Consider the following 26522-nt stretch of genomic DNA (forward strand, 5'->3'; position numbering starts at 1 on the left):
TGGATGTGTTTTGCTAGGTTGCTGTTTTTCTTTTCATTTTCATTGCATTATCATATTTTTTTTTAAACCCTAAAATAAAACACACATCTTACAATTAAACCATGTAACTGGTTTTTGCATGCCACACATTTTACAGTTTCGATATCATTCCCTGTTATGGGATTATATTGTTGTCATGTCAACCATACAGACTGATACAAAGTGATAACACATGTATAAATAAGAGAGAAAAATCTAAAACAAACACAATTTTAAACAGTTCAAGGAGTCCACACATAAAGAGGGATGGATAATCCCCAAGAAAATCTCTAATTTCTTGCAGATCTAGAAAGCCAGGTCCAGCTTCAAAGTACTTAAAAAGTGTAAGCAATAAAGTGCACATGCATTACAAATATTTTTACTTGGGTAATACAAACTGATCGTGTGATAAATATGATATGCAGGCTGGGGTGATTGAAAAATGCATAATGAAGTTGAACCTGACCCTACCCCTCCTATTCCTCCCCGCCAATCAATCAGACTGGTCACTGCATTAAGGTACCATAGGTAGGTTCAAAAGTGAGGGGGGGTGGAGCAATGGGTGTAAAAAGTTACATACAAATTTGGTTAACTATATATCATGCGTGTTTTGCTGTGGGGTCTGTTATATATTTTTCATCATATGCTCAGTTTGTATTGCCAAGGATTATGACAAGGTTATTTAGGGTAACACTTACAGTAAGACAGAACAGAAGAAAACCTGCTCAATATTAGAACTGCACAGAACGGCCAGGTTTCCTCTATCGGCCCATATGTGGCCAGTAGAGGCAACGTTCACATTAGAGTACAGATAAGACATCTGAGCAAAAACACACCAACCAAGACATACACTATATGGCCAAAGGTTTGTGCAAGCCTACCATTACACCTATGTGAGATTATTGGACACTCCATTACAAAATCATTACATTTAATATAGAGTTGCCCCCTTTCTTTGTGAGACTTCACTATTCTGAGAAGGCATTCTACAATTTTGGAGGGTGTCTGTAGGAATTGGTACCTGACCAGTAAAAAGAGTATTTGTGAGGTCAGGTACTGATGTTGGCTGAGAAGACCTGGCTTTACAGTCCGTCCATAAGGTGTTCAGTAGGGTTGAGGTCAGGGCCCTGTGCAGCTCACTCACATTTTTCCCCACCAAACCCGTAAAGCCATGTCTTTATAAAGAATCTTTGTGCACAGGGGCACAGTCACTCTGGAAGTACTGGAGCACAAATAAGACACACGTAATTGTCTAAATCAGTGGTCACCAACCAGTGGTCCCTGGACCACTGTTAAAAAAACATATATAATGTTTGGAGGTTCTAAGTAATTTTCTAGCAAAAAAAATACTGATGTTAACTTGTAAGCAACAAATGTCAGAAATTGACCTGGTCTTCAGGTGGTTAATGCAAGTAAGGGACTAAGTCAATTGAATTACCACCTTAATCAGCCATACAACCTGTGAGTTAACCACTTGTTGACCGCCTTCCGTCATTTGACGGTGGCAGTATGGCTCCCCTGCGTGAATAGTAGCTGTACGGCGGCCGCTTTAAGGGGTATAGGGGGCGCGCCCCTTGCATCACTTAGGAGCCGATGCATGTGCCCGGCGGCCGCGATGTCCGCCGGGCACCCGCGATGTCCGCCGGGCACCCGCGATGTCCGCCGGGCAGCCACGACTACCCCTGACAGAGCCAGAACGGGGATCTGTGTGTGTAAACACACAAATCCCGGTTCTGTCAGGGGAGTAGTGACAGATTGTGTGTTCCTAGTAAGTAGGAACAGCGATCGATCTCCTCCCCCAGTCAGTCCCACCCCCCTACAGTTAGAACGCACATTGAGGGAACACATTTAACCCCTTGATGGCCCCTAGTAGTGTTAACCCCTTCCCTGCCAGTGACATTTATACAGTATTTAGTGGCTATTTAAAGCTCTGATCGCTGTATAAATGTCAGTGGTTATAAAAAAGTGTCAGTCCGCTGCAATGTCGCAGTCCCGCTAAAAATCACAGATCGCCGCCATTACTAGTAAAAAGAAAAAAAATAATAAAAATGGCATAAATATATCCCCTATTTTGTAGACGCTATAACTTTTGCATAAACCAATCAATATATGCTTATTGCGATTTTTTTACCAAAAATATGTAGAAGAATACATATCGGCCTAAATTGATAAAGAAACTAGTTTTTTTCACATTTGGGGCGGATATTTATTATAGCAAAAAGTACTAAATATTGTGTTTTTTTTCAAAATTCTAAATTTTGTTTATAGCGCAAAAAATAAAAAACGCAGAGGTGATCAAATACTACCAAAAGAAAGCTCTATTTGTGGGGAAAAAAAGGACATAAATTTTGTTTGGGTACAGCGTCGCATGATCGCGCAATTGTCAATTAAAGCGACGCCATGCTGTATCACAAACAATGGCCTGATCAGGAAGGGGGCAAATTCTTCCGGGGCTGAAGTGGTTAATATGTGTTCAGTTTTAAAGGGATGAGGCGGCAACCCTAAGATTTACCCTCTCCGTTTGTTCTATTTACCATTATCATTGAAAGCGAAAGGAGAGGAAATCTTAAAAGTGGGGACACTAGTTCTGGTGACCTGGGGGTCCCCAAGAGATTCCATTAATTTGCAGGAATTTCCTGTCACTTCCTGTCTTGGTCATCAGACAGGAAGTGAAGGTAAATCTCCTCAATGGGACAAAGCGTGCACAAATAAACCTTACAGGGGTTATAACCCTCCCTTGCTCTATCCAAAAAAAGTTGTGTCTATAGTTCTAAGTTAATTATAAACTACCTTCCTTCTCAATCCAATAGTTTTATGATGTAAATGACCCGTGAGAATAACTTCAATTCCTATAATGTGTGTACTGTATATGGCCAAGTTCCAGCCTTCGGAGTTGCGTGACCATTGTACAGTCACATATTGTTTCACTCCAAGTCACTGAGCCACAATACAGACGTGTTACACACAACATGTATAAAAGATCATTTAGTACCGTGTTCGTCAGGATGCTTCCCCTCCACGGGGACGCTGACCGTTCGTCTTAGGAATTTGGTTCTGGATGAGTCGCTTCTTCTTTCGCGGACTAACAGCGGATGAACCTATGCAGGAAACAGAAAGACTCCATATAGTTACAGGTGTCTGCTATAAAACATTGATCCACAGTTATTAACATTTTCCAATTTTTTTTTCTGGGACACTTTTCCGGTGAGTCTGTGAAACGTGCTTCATGTTGTCTCAGATGATCGACATCCCTTACACTCCCCGTTAAATCTGAACGCCAAGCAAGTATTACAAAAAAATGGCAAATGTGATGAAGTTAGATATTCTTGAAATGCAATGATATAAGTAGGTCAATTATGTCTTTATATTGGCTTACTGAAATCTTCTGTGCAGCAAATAATTAGCAAAATTAGGCTTTAAAGCATTGTTGTCAGACAAATAATTTAATTTGTGTTAAGGTACTTTCTAAACAGACAGCAGGCTCGCTGCATTGATTATTTGCAGTGGGAAAAAACTGAGTTCACAACTTGGCTGTGCTGTCTGGCAGGGATATCTGGATCATCAAAAATTTTACAAATTTGAAAACATTTTTACAAATCAGGTAGCAAAGTTCACAAAAATTGTGTATTGACATTTTTTTATTTATTTTTTGGTTAATTAAAAAAAAAATTCATTAAATTAAAAATATTTTTCCAATCTTTACATATACACCATATTACCAAAGGTATTAGGATGCCTGCCTTTACACGCACATGAACTTTAATGGCATCCCAGTCTTTTTCAGGGGGCATCCCAGTCTTATGCTTGAAAAAGGAGCGCGCCTGTTTGACTATACAGAGCGCATTCTCCGAAACGTCGTCGCAACTGCCTGTGACGTCACCGCGCCCGACGCCTGCGTTCCACTGCTGACCAGAGCCAGGCCTCGGTCCCAGCTCTCCTAGATCATCCGGAAATCCTGCTGGACAGGACTTCCCTTCACGCGGACAAGCTGTAATCAGGCAAAACAGCCAGTAGTGTATTTAGGTTTTGTGCTGCCCTAGGCCTGACTAAACTCGTGCACCCCCTAATTTAAATATGACCCGCCCCTTCCTGTCAAGGCCTCACCCCTTCCTGTTTAAAAGCCGCTCCTGAAATTTTTGAGTGGGGACACTAGTTCTGAGGGCCTGGGGGGGAGGGGTAATGAATTCCTTTAATTTGCATAGATTTCCTCTCACTTCCTGTGTGGCTATGGAGCAGGAAGTGGAGGGAAATCTCTGCAATGGGACAGGGATGGTAAGAAAAAAAAAATGACAGGGGCTATAACTCTCCCTTATTCTATCCACAATGAAAAAAAAAAGTGTTGCCTATAGTTTCTGATAATTTTATGGAAAGGACTAAGAAGATATAACCATTCCAATGGTGCAGCAGAAAACATATAGCACAGTGAGGAAGGTTTGTGGTCCAGGATGAGAGGACAGTCAAAATTAGTAGAGGCGCCCCCCACCCCCCCAGTTGCAGAATGCCTGCCACCCGCATACCTGAAGCAGTGCGGCCGCTTTATGGGGGCACTAGACTAATTCGCCTCTCAGCCCAGTCCGCCCCATAACACTAACAGTGTAGCACAAGCTGGAGGGGACTCTTTCCGTGCTGTCCCCCTGCAAAGTGCTGCCCTAGGCCTGGGCCTTGTCAGCCTAGGCCAGGATACAGTGTTGAAAACAGCGCTGAACGGACGCCACACTAAAGAGGACATGTGCTGGAAGTCTCTTTTCGTATATGTACCGTATATACTCGAGTATAAGCCAAGTTTTTCAGCACATTTTATTGTGCTGAAAGTGCCCCCCTCGGCTTATACTCGAGTCAAGCACTTTTCTGGTGCAAAGAATGACATTTTCCGAACCGACTTTGGGGCCCCATATCTCGGGACCACTTGGTGCTAGGAACCCCAAAATTGGTGTGCAAACTCAGTGGAACTAGCACTACAACATTCCTAGATATGTTGTAGTGCTAGTACCATCAGGTTTGCACACCAAATTTGGGGTTCTTAGCACCAAGTGGCCTCGAGATATGGGGCCCCAAAGTCGGTTCAGAAAATGTAATTCTCTGCTGCAGAAAAGTGCTTGACATTTTCCAAACTAAATTTGGGGCCCTGTATTTTGGGATCACTTGGTGCTAGGAACCCCAAATTTCGTTGTGCTGTAGTGCTAGTTCCACTTGGTTTCCGCACCAAATTTGGGGTTCCTAGCACCAAGTGGCCCCGAGATACCGGGCCCCAAAGTTGGTCAACTGTGTCCATCTGCAGAAATGTCATTTCGGGACCCTTTGGGTCCAGAGACCCCAAATTTTGGCTGCAGCTAGGGGGCATCTAGGAACCCTTAACTACCGAGTTTGAAGTTCGAGGGACCTATGGCTGCAAATGGGCACAGTGAGGCTGCAAATGGGCACAATGAGGCTGCAAATGGGCATTGTTGACCCTCTTTTCCACTTAAAGTAGTTGCGCATTTCTCACCCTAGGCTTATACTCGAGTCAATATGTTTTCCCAGTTTTTGTGGTAAAATTAGGTGCCTCGGCTTATATTCGGGTCGACTTATACTCGATTATATACGGTAAGTGGATTTATGCACCTGTAATACATTAAATGCAACTGGCTCTAACCTGGAGGCACCTCTTCTGTTCTTTTTTACATGGTTTGGAGTCGCTCTCAACTTCCCCTTGAAGGTTTGACCTGGTGTATGGACTTGTTGCTAAAAATATACAGGTCCTTTATTCTTCCTTTCTCTCCATCATTTCCCTGTTGTTTTTAATATTTATTCCTCCTCATCTGCACAAATAATTTATAACAAGGACTTGTTTGATGGACCTTTATATAATTTCATACCAAGTGACAGCGCCACCATCCCCTGTGTTTTTTTTACTCCTAAACCTTGTGGACGGCCTTCCCAGAAGAGTTGAAGCTGTTATAGCTGCAATGGGTGGGCCAACTCAATATTGAACCCTACAGGCTAAGACTGGAATGCCAATAAAGTTCATGTGCATGTAAAGGCAGGTGTCCCAATACTTTTTGGTAATATAGTGTATTTTAATCTGTAGGCAGCCATGACTTGCTAGAACTGCCAAAAAAAACTTTTTTTGCAAACATTGCAATAATAATAAAACTGCGAACACAATTTTCTAGAATGTTCATCTTGCTTGAGGTCAAACATTAGGCAGCCGGTTGCATACAATATGGCATCCCCTGCAATCTCCTTAGGTTTACTGCACTGAGCATTTCAATTTTGTGAGTGAAATATCTGATGCAATGCATGACGTGCAGGGTTTCGTATTAAAGCAATAATACTGATCATGTGATTTTTAATCAATGACCTTGTACTTAGCACTCATTTTTAAATATTTTAGCAAGAACACTGGAATGGCCTACCTCCATATCTACAGAAGAGTAGTAAGCAAGGATCTGTAATAAAGTTAGCAAAAAAAAAAAAAAGAAAGCTCTTACAATGTATATACTGTAGTAATTGTAATGTGGATTATGTTTTCACAACAAAAATGAATTTATAATGCAAAAATGCATTGCAAGGTGAATTGTAATATTTGTAATTTACAACACTTACACGGACATTGATGGACAGACAAAGACTAGGACAGTATAGAATGACTGACCACAGACTATGATGGATGGTCTGATGTAGGCACAGACAGACAGACAGACAGACAGACAGACAGACAGACAGGCAGACATTGCCCTCCAGTGCATCTAAAATATTGATCAGCATCAGACAAATCATCGTACAGAATTTAAAAAAAAAACAAGTTTTGAGTGAGTTGAGGTGCTGTTTTATATATATATGAGACCTGTAGTGTAATTTCAGTTCATATTTTGCATTATTATTGTCAGACTTTAAAGCGGATCTTCACTCTCTCAATCAACATTGACTATTTTTAATCCCTATGCTGCTAGCATTGGTAAATAAATAGGAAGGAATATTATATTTACTTGCTTTAAACTTTTTTTTTTTTTTTTACATTTCTTTAGTTACTTCCATATGTGGCAAATGATGTCATATATCCCAGGAGTCTAAGGAGGGGTGGAGTTTTTTTCAGCTAAGCACACCCTCCTGCCTTCCTGCCTGCGATAAGGGCAGCTGGATTCCAGGAAGTACACGAATCATCTGCTGTTACTCAAGAGGGCTGCAGCTAGAAATTCTTGTGGGGGGGTTCAAAGTGATTTCCCAGCAAAATCAAGCATGGAGACATGGATGGATTGGGGGGGGGGGTTTGCCAGATTAATTAACCACTTGCTTCCTGGGCACTTAAACCCCCTCCTGCCCAGACCAATTTTCAGTTTTCAGCGCTGTCACACTTTGAATGACAATTGCGCAGTCATACAACGCTGTACTGAAATGAAATCTTTTTCACACAAATAGAGATTTCTTTTGGTGGAATGTAAACACCACTGGGGATTTTTATTTTTTGCTAAACAAACAAAAAAAGACAGAAATTTTTGAAAAAAAAAAAACATGTTTCATAGTTTGTTATAAAATTTTGCAAACGGGTAATTTTTCTCCTTCATTGATATTCGCTGATGAGGCTGCACTGATGGGCACAGATGGGCACAGATAAGAGGACACTGATGGGCACTGATAAGACAGCACTGATGGGCACAGATAAGACGACACTGATGGGCACTGATAAGACGGCACTGATGGGCACTGATAAGACGGCACTGATGGGCACTGATAAGAAGGCACTGATGGGTGGCACTGATGAGTGGCACTGATGGATGTCACTGGTAGGTGGCACTGGTAGGTGGCACTGATGGGCACTGGTACTTGGCACTGGTAGATAGTATTGATAGGCAGCACTGGTGATGACACACTGATTGGTGATTTATAGGTGGCACTGTGGGCACTGATAGGTGACACTGTGGGCACAGATGGGTGACACTGTGGGCACTGGTAGGTGGCGCTGGTGGGCACTGGTAGGTGACACTGGTGGGCACAGAAGCCTCTCCACAATCGGGACCGATGTCCCTCTCACAGCCGCCGGTGATCGGCTTTTTTTTTTCTCCTCACGCTGAGAAAAAATAGCCGGTTACCGGCTCTGTTCACGTCACATGATCAGCTGTCATTGGCTGACAGCTGATCACGTGGTAAGGGGTCGGGATCGACCCCTTACTCCGATCTGTGATCAGCCAAGTCTTATAGACTGCAGGGGGCGCGCAGGCCGTTCAAGCATGGGAGGACGTCCAGGGACGCCCTCCCGGCAAATTAAGTCTGCGCTGTAGCCGTCTTTCGGCTATAGCGCGGACAGGAAGTGGTTAAATTGCATTTTTGGTTTGTGTTGTGCAGATGCAGTGTAGTTACGCTTTAACAATTTAAATTGCTTGCTGCTGTACATTTAGATAACCAAGTCTATATACGGTAAGGATTGGTAAATGCTCCTTCTAGTGGGCATCTGTATATTAGGAGTATGTAATTATCACTGCTGTCTAATAGTCACTGCGATAACCTTTAGCCTATAGGAAGGGCAGCCCTAAATGAAAAATTGTTGAATTTATATATATATATATATATATATATATATATATATATATATATATATATATATATATATACACACACACACACATACACACACACAGTATATAAAAACACATATACAATCCATCCACATAGACAAATGCAGCCGTGAGAACGGACAGAACTCTGGAATTCAATGAAATATCAACACAATTGCTCTGAAAAGAGTAAAAAGAGTAAGATGTAAAATGGTGAAGTACTACATGTTCACAATCCACAGACATAGTCAAAGAACTGTTTGCAAATGTAATGTATGCAATCTTCCACTGGATCATTCACAGATCAGAATGTTGCATAAATCTGCTCAAATACAGCGTGTACAATGTTCCTACACGTGCAGAGTCCTATCACCCTCCTCCATTATGACTAGAAAGCCCTCTGACTACACCCTCTATATGTCTGCCCTCCCTGGAACTGTCCCTATGTGCCCTGTGGATCAGTCTGGCAAAAAAGAGGTTAATGCCGCTGGCTTTTTTCTTTGCCTCTGATTGGTGAAACAGATCGAGACTTTTCGGCTGATGGGTTAATTACAATAATTATCCTGTACAAGTAAAAGCAGTGGCTGTGAATACAGAGACATACTGCTTCATTCTAGATCTCTTTTTTTACCATTCTACTCCCTCACCCATTCTTTTCTTTCCCTACTCTTTTTCTCTCCCACTCTATTCCTTTTCTACTCTCTCCCTCACCCACTCTATTCCTTCCTTGCTCTCTACTCACCCACTCTATTCCTTCTTTATCCTCACCAGTTCTATTCCTTCTTTATCCTCACCCATTTTATTCCTTCTTTATCCTTTCCCTCGCCAATTCTTTGCTCTTTATCTTCCCAACTAAATTCTTTCTTTACGTTCTTCATCACCCATTTTTGTTTCCTTTCTTACACTCTTCCTCACTCTATTCCTTCTCTGCTCTATCCCCCGCTCACTCTTTTCCTTCCTTGCTCTCTACTCACCCACTCCTTTCCTTCTTTACCCTCACCCTTACCCACTTTATTCCCTATTTATCCTCTCCCACCCCCATTCTTTGCTCTTTATCTCACCAACTCTATTCCTTGCTTACTCTCTTCATTGCCCATTCGTTTCCTTTCTCACACTCTTCCTCACTCTATTCCTTCTATACTCTCCTGCACCCACCTTATACTGTTCATACTCGCCCACTTACATCCACTATTTTATTCCTACTCTCCTCTTCACCCATTCTTTTCCATCCTTACTCTCTCCTCGCCCACTATATCCCTTCTCTACTCTCTCCCTCTACTTTATTCCTTTCCTACCCTCTTCCTTCCTCTCCTCCCACTTTATTCCTTTCTTACTCTCTCGCTCATTCTCATCCTATCTCTTTCCTACACTCTTCACTCTATTCCTTCCTTACTCTACTCACACCCACTGTATTCCATCCTTAGGCTAGCTATACACAGTTCAAATTTCAGTCAGTTTATCATGAACTGGCCAAAATTCCATTAGCAGATGCTGTTTGGTCACCACCGGATATCAGAATACAGTAACCCATCAGGGAGTACTCATTCATCCACGCTCTTATGCTCTTCCTCGCCCACTGTAATACTTCTACTACTTGCTTCCTCTTTATTCCAACTTTATTCCTTCCCTGTGATTTTCCTGTCCATCACTTTATTCCTTCCCTCCTCTCCTCTCACCTGCTCTATTCCTTTCTTTCTCTCTTTCTAACCTATACTATTCATTCCTTACTATCTCATCACCCACTCTATTTCTTACTCTATCTCACCCTTTTTATTCCCTCTTTACTTCCTTTAACCCACTGTATTCCTTCCTCGTCCTCTTCCTTCCTTGCTGTCTTCTTCACACACTCTATTCATTTCTAATTGTCTTTCTCACCGACTCTATTCCTTCTTTACTCCCTTCCTCACCCACACTATTCCTCCCTTACTCCCTCCCTCGCACATTCTATTCCTCCCTTACTCCCTCCCTCGTCCACTCTTTTCCTCCCTTACTCCCTCTCTTGCCCACTCTATGCCTCCCTTACTCCCTCCCTCGCCCACTCTATTCCTCCCTTACTCCCTCCCTCGCCCACTCTATTCCTCCCTTACTCCCTCCCTCGTCCACTCTATTCCTCCCTTACTCCCTCCCTCGCCCACTCTATTCGTCCCTTACTCCCTCCCTCGCCCATTCTATGCCTCCCTTACTCCCTCCCTCGCCCATTCTATTCCTCCCTTACTCCCTCTCTTGCCCACTCTATGCCTCCCTTACTCCCTCCCTCGCCCACTCTATTCCTCCCTTACTCTCTCCCTCGCCCATTCTATTCCTCCCTTACTCCCTCCCTCGCCCATTCTATTCCTCCCTTACTCCCTCCCTCGCCCATTCTATTCCTCCCTTACTCCCTCCCTTGCCCATTCTATTCCTCCCTTACTCCCTCCCTCGCCCATTCTATTCCTTCCTTACTCCCTCCCTTGCCCATTCTATTCCTCCCTTACACCCTCCCTCGCCCATTCTATTCCTCCCTTACTCCCTCCCTCGCCCATTCTATTCGTCCCTTACTCCCTCCCTCGCCCATTCTATTCCTCCCTTACTCCCTCCCTCGCCCATTCTATTCCTTCCTTACTCCGTCCCTTGCCCATTCTATTCCTCCCTTACTCCCTCCGTCGCCCATTCTATTCCTCCCTTACTCTTTCCCTCGCCCACTCTATTCCTCTCTTAATCTCTCTCTCACCCATTCTATTCCTCCCTTACTCACCCACTCTATTACTCTCATACTCTCCCTCACCCACTCTATTCCTCCCTTTCTCTCTCTCTCTCTTTCACTGTATTCCTTCTTTATTTGCTCCCTCACCACCCCTTACTATTCCTTATTCTCTCTATTACCCATTCTATTCCTCCATTGCTCTCTCCTTACAACTGTATTGCTTCCTTAATCTTTTATTCACCCACTATTCTTCCCCTACCTTCTCAGCTCTCAACGCTCACCCTTTCTATTTTTTTCTTACCTTTTTAATCACCTGTTCCATACGTTCCTTACTTTGTTTCTCATGTACTCTATTTCTTCTATACACTTTTCCTTACTCCCTTTACTCCTTCTCTACTCTCTCTCTCATATATTCTATTCCTTCCTTACTCTCTTTTTTTGCTTACTCTCTTCATAATTCACTCCATTCCTTCTCTTTTCCACTATTTTTTCCTACCATCTTCCTTTCCTGCTGTCTTTTTCATCAACTCTATTCCTTCCATGCTCTCTCCTTCACCCACTACACTCCCTTCCTTACTCTTTCTCTCACCCACTTTATTACTTTCTATGTTTTTCTCTATCCTTTTCTCACGCATTCTATTTCTTCCCTAAGTCCACTACGCTTCTTCCTAAAGCCTCGTACACACGCTTAGATTTTCGGATGACCAAACATCTGTTTTTTGTGGCATGCTAGTCTCATGTTGAAAGTGAAGATGTTACTCACAATATGAAAATTCTTGTATGGCCTTTAGTCAGTACTCACACATTCTATTTCTTCCATGCTCTCTCCTCACTGAAGATGCTCCTTTCTAACTTTCTTCTCACCCTAAGCCCTCCTTCCTTACTCTCCTCCTTTCACCCAGTCACGCTTTCCTACTCTTTTCCTAACCCTAGAGATGCACCAATACCTGTTTTTTTATTGGCGAGTACGAGTACCGATACTTGTACTCAAGTAGCCACCGATAGCAATAACCGATACCTTGGGAGTGCGATTTGAGCCCATACTAAATGAATGGGCTCAAATCGCACTGCAAATAATCACATGTAATTTAAACAGGAATGCAGTGCAATACCTGTCCGAATTGCATACAGTTTCCCGTACGGCTCCTGTGTGAACCCAGGCAAAAGTCACTATGACAAGCCTGTTTTCACACAGGAGCGGTGGGGGAAACCGCATGTGATTCACACAGGAATCACACCGCATTTCTTTGCAGTGCTATTTGAGCCCATACATCTTGTATGGGCTCAAATCGCATCGCAAAGGTATCGGAGCATTTGCACGAGTACAAGTACTCATGCAAATACTTAGTATCGGCCCCAATACCAATACCAGTATCAGTGTAACCCTACCTAACCCACAGTACTACTTATTCCTCCCTACCCTCTTCTTCATCCAAGCAGTTCCTTCCTCACCCTCTTCCTTACCTTCTTTGTGTCTTACTCTTTTCCTCAAGCGCGTTATTTCTTCCTTACTAACAGTCTATTATTCTTTCCAGTATAAAGTCTTATGCTGCGTACACACGATCGGAATTTCTGACAACAAAACCGTGGATTTTTTTCCGAAGGATGTTGGCTCAAACTTGTCTTGCATACACACGGTAACACAAATGTTGACGGAAATTCCAAACGTGAGAACGTGGTGACGTACAAGACGTACGACGAGCCGAGAAAAAGGAAGTTCAATAGACAGAGCGGCATCTTCTACTTGTTTCCGAGCATGCGTAAGCTTTTGTGCAACGTACTTGTGTACACACAAGTGAACAAGTGAAGTTGGCGGACAATTTGAGAACCTGCTCTCAAACATTTGTGGCCAGAAATTCCAACAGCAAATGTTCGATGGAGCATACACACGGACGGACTTTCCGACAACAAGCTCACATCGAACATTTCCCGTCGGAAAGTCCGACCGTGTGTACACGGCATTATTCTTTCCTTACAGTATGTTCCTCAAAGAGGAATCTTTCCAACACCCTAATTCCCACTCTGCTTTCTTCCTCTTACACCCTCAGTTACTTTCCTTCCTCTCAATATCACATTGTATATCACATTGTCTGATGCTCTCCCCTTCACATACTCTATTACTTTCTTTCTTTGTGAAGTCCCTTTCCCTCACCCACCATTTTACTCTTACCCACTATGGTGTCCTACTCTTTTTCACTTACCTTAATTCCTGCTCGTGCCTTCCCCTATGAAGATCAATAATACAACTATCAGTCCCTCCCATCACAGCAGGGTACTAGGTGTAATCTTAGACTCTGACCCATCCTTTTAGCCCCAAATCTACTCGCTATCAAAAGCTTGTAGACTTCACCTCTGTAAGATCTCTAAAATTCGCCCCTTGTTAACTAATGAAACCATCAAGCTACTCAATCAGTTCCTTGTTATCTCTTACTTTGACTATTACAACTCCTATCTTTTAGGCCTACCACTAGCAGGCTATCCCCTCTTCAGTTTATAATGAAAGCTGCTGCCAGACTTATCTACCCTACCAACCGCTCATTGTTTGCCATTCCTCCCTGTCAATCTCAATTTCCCAGTGAATTAAATTCAAAATACTAACAACATACAAAGCCATGCACAGCTCTGCCCCCAGCTACATCACTAATCTTGTTTCCAAATATCACCCAAACCAACAGCTCTACTCCTCCCAAGACCTCAAGCTCTCAGGCCCTCATGTCTCCTCCTCCTATGCTCACCTCCAGGACTTCTCCAGAGCCTCCCATCCTCTGGAACCCTCTACCTAAATCTGTCTGGCTATCTCCTACTCTGGCTGCCTTTAGGCGATCCCTGAAGCCTCATCTCTTCAGGAAAGCCTATTCCACTTCCAACTAACTACTGGACTTTTATCACTTTTATCACTTCTATCAGCTCATCCCCCACAGTTAGTTATTTATTTCAAGCACTTATATGGCGCCATCAATTTAAAGAAGTGCTTTACATACGTGTTATACATTCACATCAGTCCCTGCCTTCAAGGAGCTTACAATCTAAAAGTTCCTAACTCACATTTATACATACACATTCTAGAGCCAATTTAGACAGGAGCCAAGTAACCTACCAGCATATCTTTGGAGTGTGGGAGGAAACCGGAGTACCCGGAGGAAACCCACACAGGCACAGGGAGAACATACTCCAGGCAGGTAGTGCCGTGGTTAGGATTCAAATCAACGACCCTCGTGCTGCCAAGCGGAAGTGCTCATCACTTAGCCATTGTGCTGCCCAGTTATGACTTCTTGTGCCACTTGCCCCACCCTATTAGATTGTAAGCTCTTATGAGCAGGGCCCTCTTAAAGTGGTAGTAAACTCAGTTTTACTACTTGCACCTACAGGTAAGCCTATAATAAAGCTTAACTGTAAGTACTGTAAATATCTCTTAAACTTGCACTGTTTAGGAGATATTCACACTGCATGTAGCTGGTGACAGTTGCATAGTTACATAGTAGGTGAGGTAGAAAAAAGACACAAGTCCATCAAGTCCAACCTATGTGTGTGATTATGTGTCAGTATTACATTGTATATCCCTGTATGTTGCGGTCATTCAGGTGATTATCTAATAGTTTCTTGAAGCTATCAATGCTCCCCGCTGAGACCACCGCCTGTGGAAGGGAATTCCACATCCTTGCCGCTCTTACAGTAAAGAACCCTCTACGTAGTTTAAGGTTAAACCTCTTTTCTTCTAATTTTAATGAGTGGCCACGTGTCTTGTTAAACTCCTTTCTGTGAAAAAATGTTTTCCCTATTGTGGGGTCACCAGTCCGGTATTTGTATATTGAAATCATATCCCCTCTCAAGCGTCTCTTCTCTAGAGAGAATAAGTTCAGTACTCGCAACCTTTCCTCATAACTAAGATCCTCCAGACCCTTTATTAGCTTTGTTGCCCTTATTTGTACTCGCTCCATTTCCAGTACATTCTTCCTGAGGACTGGTGCTCAGAACTGGACACTATACTCCAGGTGCGGCCGGACCAGAGTCTTGTAGAGTGAGAGAATTATCATTTTATCTCTGGAGTTGATCCCCTTTTTAATGCATGCCAATATTCTGTTTGCTTTGTTAGCAGCAGCTTGGCATTGCATGCCATTGCTGAGCCTATCATCTACTAGGACCCCCAGGTCCTTTTCCATCCTAGATTCCCCCAGAGGTTCTCCCCCCAGTATATAGATTGCATTTTTATTTTTGCCACCCAAATGCATTATTTTACATTTTTATCATGTATTTTTGCATTTTTGATAAGAATAAACTACACTTCACATCTTATTTTGTGGCCCACCTCACTTAAAGTCCCATGACCAATATCTTGTTTTCATGTGAAATATTTCGGGATGGAGTTGGATCACGGTGTATGCCTCAGATCATTCTTTGGTTTATAATGTCCTAAGGTATGTCCCTCATACGTACGCGATGCATACTAGCACATTATGACATTGCCTTGCAGGGGAGGTTTTTTGTTTTTGTTTTTTTAACTGCGGTTTACTACTGCTTTAACCCTCCTGCATTTTATTGTATTGTGACTGTACTGTCACCCTTTAGATTGAAAAGTGCTGCACAAACTGTTGGCGTCATATAAATCCTGTATAATAATGATAATAATTCCCGGTGGTGGAGAAAGTGTCATTTATCGATTCCTAGGTGCACCCCTTAATGGTTCAATTCCCACCCACTGGGCAGATGGATGGGTGGGTATGGGAGTGGGCTGATTATGGCTAACTATACGATACCTCCCAATATTTTGAGATGGGAATGAGGAACACCTACCAGCAAACGTATGTAGGCATAGGACACACCCCCTGTCACACCCCCTTAAAGGAGAATTAACAAAAAAAAAAAAAAATTAAATCCACAAGGGCTTTTTTTTTTACAACTACTATTCCTTTATACTGGCTTTTAGAATTTACAAATGCAGCAATTAAGAATATGGATGAAAGGTTTAGCGCTGGGAAACACTTTTTGAAAGATAAAAAGTGCATTTTATATACAACTATATAGATCAGACCAAAATGAGGGACAAATCAGGAGGAATGAGGGACAGAGGGACATTGCTCCAAATCAGGGACAGTCCCTCGAAATCAGGGACAGTTGGGAGCTATGCTATATGATACCCCTTGCCCACTCTCACTGTGAGTCCCTATTGACTCCTTCTCCTCCCCACCACAGGGCGCATCTCTTTTCCCCCAAATCCTGTTTATCATAAAAATCCAATATAGATAAATTCCAGCACTTCTGTGTCCTAAGTGACTTCCAATTCTGCCTCCAAGCCTTCGGCCTGGTTTATGTCTTTTTCTCTTCTGTACCCCTAACCTCTCACCTCCGTTTTCTCCTATTCTCAGCCATCTCAGTGTGTGCCGTGTATCTCTCCCCTCCCTGTCTCTGTGTCTCTCCCACTCTCTCCCTGCAATGCTCATAGTTCTTAGCAGTTACAATGACAGGACAGGATCTGCAAGAGCAGCTTGCAGTCCTCCCACATATCCCCGTCCATCAGCTGCCTCATTCAGCTTCTCTGCCTGGGGAGGGGAGAGAGAGGATCTGCCGCCTATAACCTCAGCTTCCCTCTCATTGACTGACCCTTCAACTCCACACCCACAGCACTGCGCCAAGTCTATACGGGTTCTCCTTATATCGCTTATATCATAGGGACTTCTATTTATTAGATAATAGCAGAGCTAGTGTGGATAGATCTGCACATGGCGGGTGACATAGGAGGAATATTAGGACAGCATAACATGGAAAAGCAATACTCAACATATGGTGCTATCAAGTATCTATATGTAAATATACAATGAATACAAAGTAAAATTAACTACATATGAGCTACTATATATATATATATATATGATCACACATTACAATCTGATGGTACAATCTGCTTTAAATTTACCAACTCTAAAGCCTCGTACACACGATCGGATTTTCAGACAGGAAATGTGTGATTTTATCACATGCCTGACGAAGGGGTCCTGCGCGCCCCCGAAACGTTGCACCTTCCTTTGTGATCTGACTCTTCTCATTAAACCTTTTGGACGAGAATTGCAGATCCATGGTGTGCTGGCGAATATGTACGCTTGCTTGATGTTTCCAGGACCCGACTGGTAATCGCTGCAGCACCCACCATTTTTTTGGCCATTTTTTCCAGGAACGTGTGCGATAGGAATTTTGATCTGAGGGAAATGTGTGATGACAGGCTGTTGGCGGTAAATCCGACCGCTTGTACGCTTCATCAGACAATTGTTGTCAGATTTTCCGCGGACAAATGTCTGTTGTCGGATTTTCCAAGCGTGTTGTGTACACAAGTCCGTCGGACAAAAGTCCAAAGTACGAACACGCATGCTCGGAAGCAAGGACGAGCCGGAATCAGTCGGTCTTGTAAACTAGCGTTCGTAACGGAGAATTAACATTCGTGACGTCGCAAATTATGAAATCTCCAAATGCAGCGCACAATTCTCTTCTTCTTTAATGGGATAATAATGAAACTGCTTTGCTGGTGATACTGATGGAGTTATTGCAAACAAATTTGCAAAGGCTTTTTTTTCTAGTGATATCAAGAATAATATTATTATGATTTTTTTTTTTAACTTTTTTTTTTTTTTTGGGGGGGAAGTTAACACCATTATTCCGTAGTTTTTAAGATCAAAGATACAACTATGTTGGTGTCCACTGTCAATTTTACATTGTATTTTATAAAATGTATCTGCCTACTCCCAAACTGTCATTTGAAGTAAAACACATAGCCAAGTATTATTCTTCACAATTTTTTCTATTGTGCATTAAAAAAAGAAAACAAATAAAATTAGACATTCTATCTGCCAATAGAACTTAACCAAAAAGTGCATTCTATGCATCCAAAAATATAGAAAATATACCAAATCAAATCATTATTCAACCCAAAAAAAAAATTGTCAAAGCAATAACTCCAAGGCCAATAATAAATAACACGTTATCTCCTCCGATTCCGCAACATGTCTGGTTGACGAACGGCCGTTCAGAAACTGCGCAAAATGAAAACCGCAAAATGAAAAGCGAGAATCAACACTCACCAAACTTCTACTAACACAAAATTAGCAGAAGGAGCCCAAAGGGTGGCGCTAAAGGGCTGAAAAACAACGTAGTACGTCACTACGTTCGTATTTGTTGGCCGATAATTCCTTGCCGTTTGTATGCAAGACAAGTTTGGGCCAACGCCCTTCGGACAAAAGTCCACGGTATTGTCGGCCAACAATCTGATCGTGTGTACGAGGCTTTAGAATGGGAACAAACTGAAATGCGCGAAATGAAAAGCGTGAAATGAAAAGTGCGAAATGAAAAGCACGAATCAACACTCACCAAACTTCTACTAACACAAAATTAGCAGAAGGAGCCCAAAGGGTGGCGCTAAAGAGCTAAAAAATAACTTAGTACATCACTACGTTCGTATTTGTTGGATGCAAGACAAGTTTGGGCCAACGCCCTTCGGACAAAAGTCCACGGTTTTGTTGGCCAACAATCCGATCGTGTGTACGAGGCTTAAAGCCTCGTACACACGGTACGGTTGTTGGCAGGGGATTGTCTGTTGACAGACTTTTGACCAAAAATCTTACCCTTAGTACGCTCCTTTTGACAATTGTTGTCCAACTTTCGGCCAACAAATGTTGGCTGACAGGCTAGTAAATTTTCGGCGGACATCGGTTTGACGTCAGATTTTCGTATGGTCAGTACACAAATCAAAAGTCGAAAGTACAAACACGCATGCTCGGAATCAATGCTCACCAAACACGAAATTAGCAGAAGGGGCCTAAAGGGTGGCGCTCAGGAGCTGAAATTCCTCATAGTACGTCACTATGTTCATATTTGTTGCACGACAGTTTGCGTACCGTTAGTATGCAAGACAAGATCCAGGCACACACCCTTTTGACAAAAATCAGACACTCGGTTGGCCAACAATCGTACCGTGTGTAAGGCTGGCTTCACACCTAAGAGAATTGGATGAGGTTTCCCCACATCCAATTCGCATGACAGGAGATTGTGACCAGCTCTCTATGGAGCCGGTTCACATATCTCCGTTGCGGCTGCGGAGTGGCTTGCACAGGAACACTGTGCGTCTTTTGGCTCCGTTTCAGGGCTGAATTCCAGCAAAAATCTAGCCCCGATTCATCCCTGAAACGGAGAACAGGGATGCACCAGACCTCCTGCTGTGAGCCGCATCCGTCGGAGGTGTGAACCCGGCCTAAAGAACGAGAGCCAACCCGATTGGATATAAATTGGACAGTATAGGAAGGGCTTCACACTTCACGCACACGTATAAAACCTATTACAGTAAAGAGGTTGTACTATCACGCCATAATGTAATGTGCCCCGAAGAAATAATGAAGAGCGCAGAGGCAAGCACAAACATGAAGCAAGCCAGTGCCTTCAATGCTGCTGGATGCCGGCATACAACAGGGCTTGTCCAGTCTGCTGAAAGTGATTATTGAACAGGAATAGGGAGCTGCACACCAGTCGCCAGCCCGAAACATCTTCAGCTTGGCTCCTCCAAAGCCATGCCCAACTGACGCGTTTCACCCTCCCACAGGCTTAGCCATAGAGGTAATTGGGCTGACAACTGGTGTGTGGCTCCTTATTCCGGTTTGATAATGTAATACGGCTTATACACTTACCGCCCACTTCATTAAATACACTTTACTTACTGCCTTAATTCTTTGTGGCCTAGGCTCAACAAGGCATTGGAAACATTCCTCTAAGGTTTTGGTCCATAGTGAAATGAAAGCATCACGCAGTTGCTGTAGATTTGTCGGCTGCACATCCATGATGCGAATATCCCGTTCCACCACATTTCACAGGTGCTCTATTGGATGAGATGTGGTGAGTGTGGAGGCCATTGGAGTACAGGGACCTCATTGTCCAGTGGTGAGATGATTTGAACTTTGTAACATGGTGCATTTTCCTGCTGGAAGGAGCCATCAGAAGATGGGGACACTGTAGTCATAAAGGGATGGACATGGTCTGCAACAATACTCAGGTAGGACGTGGTGTTTAAATGATGCTCAATTGGTACTAAGGGGCCCAAAGTGTACCAAGAAAATACCCCCAACACCATTACACCACTACCAGTCTGAACCATTGATACAAGGCAGGATGGATCCATGCTTTCGTGTTGTTTAGGCCAAATTTGAACCCTACTATCTGAAGTCGCAGCTGAAATTGAGACTCATCAGAAGACCAGGCAACATTTTTCCAATCTTCTATTGTCTAATTTTGGTGATCCTGTGCAAATTGTAGCCTCAGTTTCCTCTTCTTAGCTGACAGGAGTGGCACCTGATGTGGTCTTCTGCTGCTGTAGCCCATCTGCTTCAAGGTTCGATGTGTTGTGCATTCAGAAATGGCATTCTGCGTACCTTGGTTGTAACAAGTGGTTATTTGAGTTAATGTTGCCTTTCTATCATCTCCAACCAGTCTGCCCATTCCCCTCTGACCTCTGACATCAACAAGGCATTTTCCTCCACAAAACTGCCACTCACTGGATATTTTCACTTTTTCTGACCATTTTCTGTAAACTCGAGAGATGGTTGTGAGTGAAAATCCCAGTAGATCAGCAGTTTTTGAACTACTCAGATCAGCCCATCTGGCACCAACAACCATGCCACTTTCAAAGTCACTTATATCTCCTTTCTTCCTCATTCCGATGCTCTGTTTAAACTTCAGCAGGTCATCTTCACCACGTCTAGATGCCTAAATGCATTGAGTTGCTGCCATGTCATTGGCTGATTAGTAATTTGTGTTACAAAGCAATTGAACAGGTTTACTCAATAAAGTGGCCGGTGAGTGTAGAAGAACAGTGGCCAGGTTATGGACATTCAAGTATTTACATATTATTAATAAGTAATAAACCCTCGCTGAATTTGAAGAAATTCATCCTTCTGTGTACATGAGAAAACACTTATGCCCCGTACACACGGTCGGATTTTCCGACGGAAAATGTGTGATAGGACCTTGTTGTCAGAAATTCCGACCGTGTGTGGGCTCCATCACACATTTTATTTCGGATTTTCCGACACACAAAGTTGGAGAGCAGGATATAAAATTTTCCGACAACAAAATCCGTTGTCGGAAATTCCGATCGTGTGTACACAAATCCGACGGACAAAGTGCCACGCATGCTCAGAATAAATAAAGAGATGAAAGCTATAGGCTACTGCCCCGTTTATAGTCCCGACGTACGTGTTTTACATCACCGCGTTCAGAACGATCGGATTTTCCGACAACTTTGTGTGACCGTGTGTATGCAAGACAAGTTTGAGCCAACATCCGTCGGAAAAAATCCTAGGATTTTGTTGTCGGAATGTCCGAACAAAGTCCGACCGTGTGTACGGGGCATAAGTGCTTCTCTTGTGATGTTTGAGGATAAATCGCTCCACATTGTTTGCAGTTACAGAGGTCAGTGATAACTTGTGTTAAGGGCTCATTCACACGACTGTTACTGGCAGTACTTCACCCATATCAGCGTATTTCTGAGGTGTGTATGACCAGGTGTTTATGTTCAGCTGCAGCCACTCAGCTTGTAAAAATAAATGATAGGCTGAGAGACTCCACACGTAATCGCACAAGGAGCGATTACCTTTGTTTAGGGACAGATGAACGGCCCTGGACTCCTTGAGTGATTACATGCAAACATCCATGGACAGTGTCAGCTTGCATTGATTTGTACAGTCTTGCTGTCAGCAGCTAATCAAAAACACCTGGACATACCCATTAAAATGAGTGACAAGTAATGATAAAGGGGGCTTCAGCTATGATAAAGGGGGGGGGGGGTTGGTCCCTGAAACACACTGGACGTTCTTTGTCTTCTTGTCATCAGATGAATGTTTAAAGATTCTGGTCTCACTCTCAACATTTTGGTGTGGCGCTCCCATTGACCTATCACACCAGGTTGCTTACAATGGCCATCTTGTATTGATATGGTTTAAACCACTGCTGCCCTGCCTGCAGTCCGCATCCTTCGACATTTATTGTGTGGCCCTCAGGGCCCCTGCACACAATATTCTGGGTTTTGGTGCTCATGCCAGCCAGTGAAGGCATACCTCCCAACTGTCCCTGATTTTGAGGGACTGTCCCTGATTTGGAGCAATGTCCCTCTGTCCCTCATTCCTCCTCATTTGTCCCTCATTTTGATCTGATCCATATAGATGTATATAAAATGCACTTTTTATCTATCAAAAAGTGTTTTCCAGCACTAAACCTTTCATCCGATTTCTAAATTGCTGCATTTGTAAATTCCAGAAGCCAATATAAAGGAATAGTAGTGGTAAAAAAAGCACTTGTGTGTTTAACCAATCTTGTTTTTTTTTGTACAATTCTCCATTAAGGGGGCGTGGCAGGAGGTGTGTCCTATGCCTGCATACTTTTGCTGATAGGTGTCCCTCATTCCCATCTCAAAAAGTTGGGAGGTATGGTGAAGGAAATTTATTTTTAGATTGGTTCTAGTAGTTAAAGGGGACCTTCTCCCTCTTCAATAACTTTCCACAATTGTATTCCTTTCCGTTACAAAATCAGACATTTAATTTTGATTTCTTTGAAATACCATTTTTTTCAGGACCTGGCCTGCAGTTTCAGGATTTCTCGTCTAAGCGAGAATGACATCTCCCCGCCTAAAGCCTCCTGGGATACTCGTGTCAGGCATCCCAGGAGGCTTCAGGGCAGTCCCCAACAAAATGTGCAGGCGTGGAGTAGATTCCACCACACTGAGCATGTGCCATGTCATTTCATCACCCCCCCAGCTGTAAGATCCAGGAAGAAACAGTCAGCCCCCGATGACGTAAGAAGAAAAGATGGTGGTGCACACATTCTTTATGAGGACAATCCAGCAGAATATGTAAGGAGGCATCGAAAAAAAGTGTACAAGTGGAGTGAAGCTCCTTTTCAAATTATTACTATTATTATTTTACAGGATTTATATAGCGCTAATGCCCCATACACACGATCGGAAATGCCGCCAGCAAAACTCCGATGAGAGCTTTTAATCGGAAATTGCAACCGTGTGTACACATAGTTACATAGTTACTATGTAACTATATGTAACTATGTAACTATGTAACTATGTGTATGCTCCATCGGACTTTTGCTGGCGGAATTCCCACCATCAAAAGATTGAGAGCAGGTTCTCTATTTTTCGGTCAGAAAAAGTTCCTATCCGAAAATGCGGTCCTCTGTATGCAATTCCGACGTGCAAAAAAACACGCATGCTCGGAAGCAATGCAACGCATGCTTGGAAGCATTGAACTTCATTTTCTCGGCTCGTCGTAGTGTTGTATGTCACCGCGTTCTTGACGGTCGAAAGTTTAGAGAACTTTTGTGTGACCGTGTGTATTCAAGCCAAGCTTGAGCGGAATTCCGTCGGAAAAACCATCCAAGATTTTTCCGACGGAAATTCCGCTCGTGTGTACGCGGCATAACAGTATGGCCCCTTTCACATGGGCTTGTCCGTGTACAGACTCTGCTTTGCTCAGCAGGGATCGCTCCATTGATCCCCACTGAGCAGGCGGATGACAGGTCTGTTTCAGCTCACTGTGAGGAGATGGACCTGTCAAAGCCCCGTTGTCCTCTATCCGTTTTCATCCGATCCGATTTTCCAGACGGATGGAAAATATGGTTTCCATCCATCTGGATTTCATGGACAGGATCAGATATCGGCGGATCTCAGCGGACATTTCACCGCTGACATTCGTCGCTGCATAGAAGTGCATGGAGCATCCGATCAGGTCCTCCTGAAAAACTGACAGGCGGACCTGATCGGAAAACCCGCGTGAAAGGGGCCTACGGCTTTACAAAATGAAGACAGAGATTACAGTTATAATACAATTCAATACAGGAGGAATCAGAGGGCTCTGCTCATTACGGTTTACAATCTAATGGGGAGGGTCAAGTGATACAAATGGTAATAACTGTGGGGGATGAGCTGATGGAGAAAGTAAAATGACAGTGTATTCATTAGAAGCAGGATACGCTTCTCTAAAGAGGTGGGTTTTTTTAGGGATTGCCTAAAGGTGGATAGAGTAGGAAATAGTTGGACAGATTGGGGTAAAAAGTTCCAGAGGATGGAAGAGGCTCTGCAGAAGTCATAGAGGTGAGCATGGGAGGAGGTGATGAGGGAGCTGGAGAGCAGGAGGTCTTGTGAGGACCAAAGATAGTTTGGTTAGTATTGTAAGACTAGGTTAGTGATGTAGCTGGGGGGTGAACTGTGGATGGCTTTGTAAGTTGTTGTTAGTATTTTGAATTGTGAGACGTTTTTCAATCTATAGTAATAGTCTAGAGACAACGTTGTCTCTGTGGTTGTGATGGCTGTTTTTTGTAACTTTATTAATTCATATTTTTGATACTTGTATAATTGAGTATGAATAAATTACTAAACTTTTTAAATATGGTTTGGATCCATGCCACATAGTCCCACAAAGTAACCACTAAGTAACCACTTTTCCCTTTTGTGTTCGTGTATGTTACATTTATTTTTACATGGAACTACACCTAAGACCCCTTTCACACTGGGGCGCTTTGCAGGCGCTATAACGCTAAAAATAGTGCCTGCAACGCGCCCTGAAAGAGCCGCTGCTGTGTCTCCAACGTGAAAGCCCCGAGGGCATTCACACTGGAGCGGTGCGCTGGCAGGACGCTAAAAAAAGTCCTGCTAGCAGCATCTTTGGAGCGGTGAAGGAGCGGCGTATACACCGCTCCTTCACCACTCCTGCCCATTGAAGTCAAGGGGGCAGCGCGGCTATACCGCCGGCATAGCGCTGCTGCAGCAGCGCTTTGCGGTGGTTTTAACTCTTTCTCGGCCGCTAGTGGGGGGGGGTAAAAGCGCCCCGCTAGCGGCCGAATAGCGCTGCGAAATTGTTGGTAAAGCGCCGCCATTTTACCACCAACGCACCCACCGCCCCAGTGTGAAAGGGGCCTAAGGGGTGAGCTTGGCCACCAGAGGACTGCACTGCTCTAATATATTTTCTTTTGGTTGTTTTTGCTTTTTTATATTTTTGGTGAGTGCACAGTGTAATAGAGTCTAAGTACTGAAGGAAGTTTTCCACATATGGTAGACACTTTTTATTCCGGATTACTTTCACTATATCATCATTTAGACTTGTATTCATCACTTATTTTCTTATTTAACATTTATTTGGGATATCACATTTGTATTTTATTTTAAGCGCTGCACTAGTATTAACTAGTTGCTGTGGAGCGTTGTGGAAATCCAGACTGAAGGGGATAAAGAAGGTTTTTCTGAATGAGGTGGCAGCTCAGGCAGTTGTAGACTAGGTGTTCACAGGGTTTGGAAGTAAAAGAGAGCAAGGAGATGTGTATTAGTAAGATTGGTGGGGTTCAGTGAGGGCTTTTTAACCACTTCCCGCCCGGCCTATAACAGAATGATGGCCGGGAAGTGGTTCTGTTATCCTGACTGGGCATCATATGACATCCAGCAGGATAACATGCCGGCGCGCGCCCGCGGGGGCACGCATCACGGCGATCGCGAGTGCGGCGTGTCAGTCTGACACGTCGCATCTCTGATCATGATAAGTAGCCTCTGACAGTGGCTTCTTACCACGTGATCAGCTGTGACCAATCACAGCTGATCATCGCGAGAACCAGGAAGTTCCGGTAAACGGCATTCCTCGGTTCGCACTGACAGGGAGAGCCGATCGGTGGCTCTCCCTGTCAGAGAGGGGGGGGTTTGTGCTGATAATCAGCACATTTATTATCAGCACAGCCCCATCAGATGTGCCAATCAGCTGCCAATCAGTGCCCCAATAATAAAGTCTGCCAGTGCCCACCATAGGGCCAATCAGTGCCCATCACAATGCCAATCAGAGCCCACCACAGTGCCAGTGTCCATCACAGTGCCAATCAGTGCCCAGCATTAATACCTGTCAGTACTTGCCCAATCAGTGCTGCCCATCAGTGCCATCTATTAGTGTCCATCAATGCCACCTGTCAGTGCCAATCAGTGCCGCCTATTAGTGCCAATCAGTGCTGCCGGTCAGTGCCCATCAATGCCACCTGTCAGTGCCCATCAGTCCCACCTGTCAGTGCCCATCAATGCCGCCGGTCAGTGCCCATCAATGCCACCTGTCAGTGCCCATCAGTGCCAACTCATCAGTGCCCATCGGTGCCACCTCATCAGTGCCGACTCATCAGTGCCCGTCAGTGAAGGAGAAAACAAAATTTTATAACAGAAACGAAGAAAAAAATTTTTTTTTTCAAAAATGTCAGTCTTTTTTAGTTTGTTTAGCAAAAAATAAAAACCG

At 43.6% G+C, this 26522-nt stretch overlaps 1 protein-coding gene across 8 annotated transcripts in view; it reads right to left on the reverse strand.

The window, feature by feature from the left end:
* Window positions 1-26522, reverse strand: part of SYNGAP1 (synaptic Ras GTPase activating protein 1) — a 487176-nt gene that overhangs the window by 356365 nt on the left and 104289 nt on the right. For all 8 annotated transcript variants that reach the window (XM_073598175.1, XM_073598174.1, XM_073598187.1 and 5 more), the window contains exon 3: window positions 3011-3116. In XM_073598175.1, coding sequence (XP_073454276.1) covers window positions 3011-3116 — 106 coding nt within the window. The remainder of the gene's footprint in view (window positions 1-3010; window positions 3117-26522) is intronic.

The sequence above is a fragment of the Aquarana catesbeiana genome, linkage group LG09, assembly GCF_042186555.1.
Source record: "Aquarana catesbeiana isolate 2022-GZ linkage group LG09, ASM4218655v1, whole genome shotgun sequence".
NCBI classification, from domain to species: Eukaryota; Metazoa; Chordata; class Amphibia; order Anura; family Ranidae; genus Aquarana; species Aquarana catesbeiana.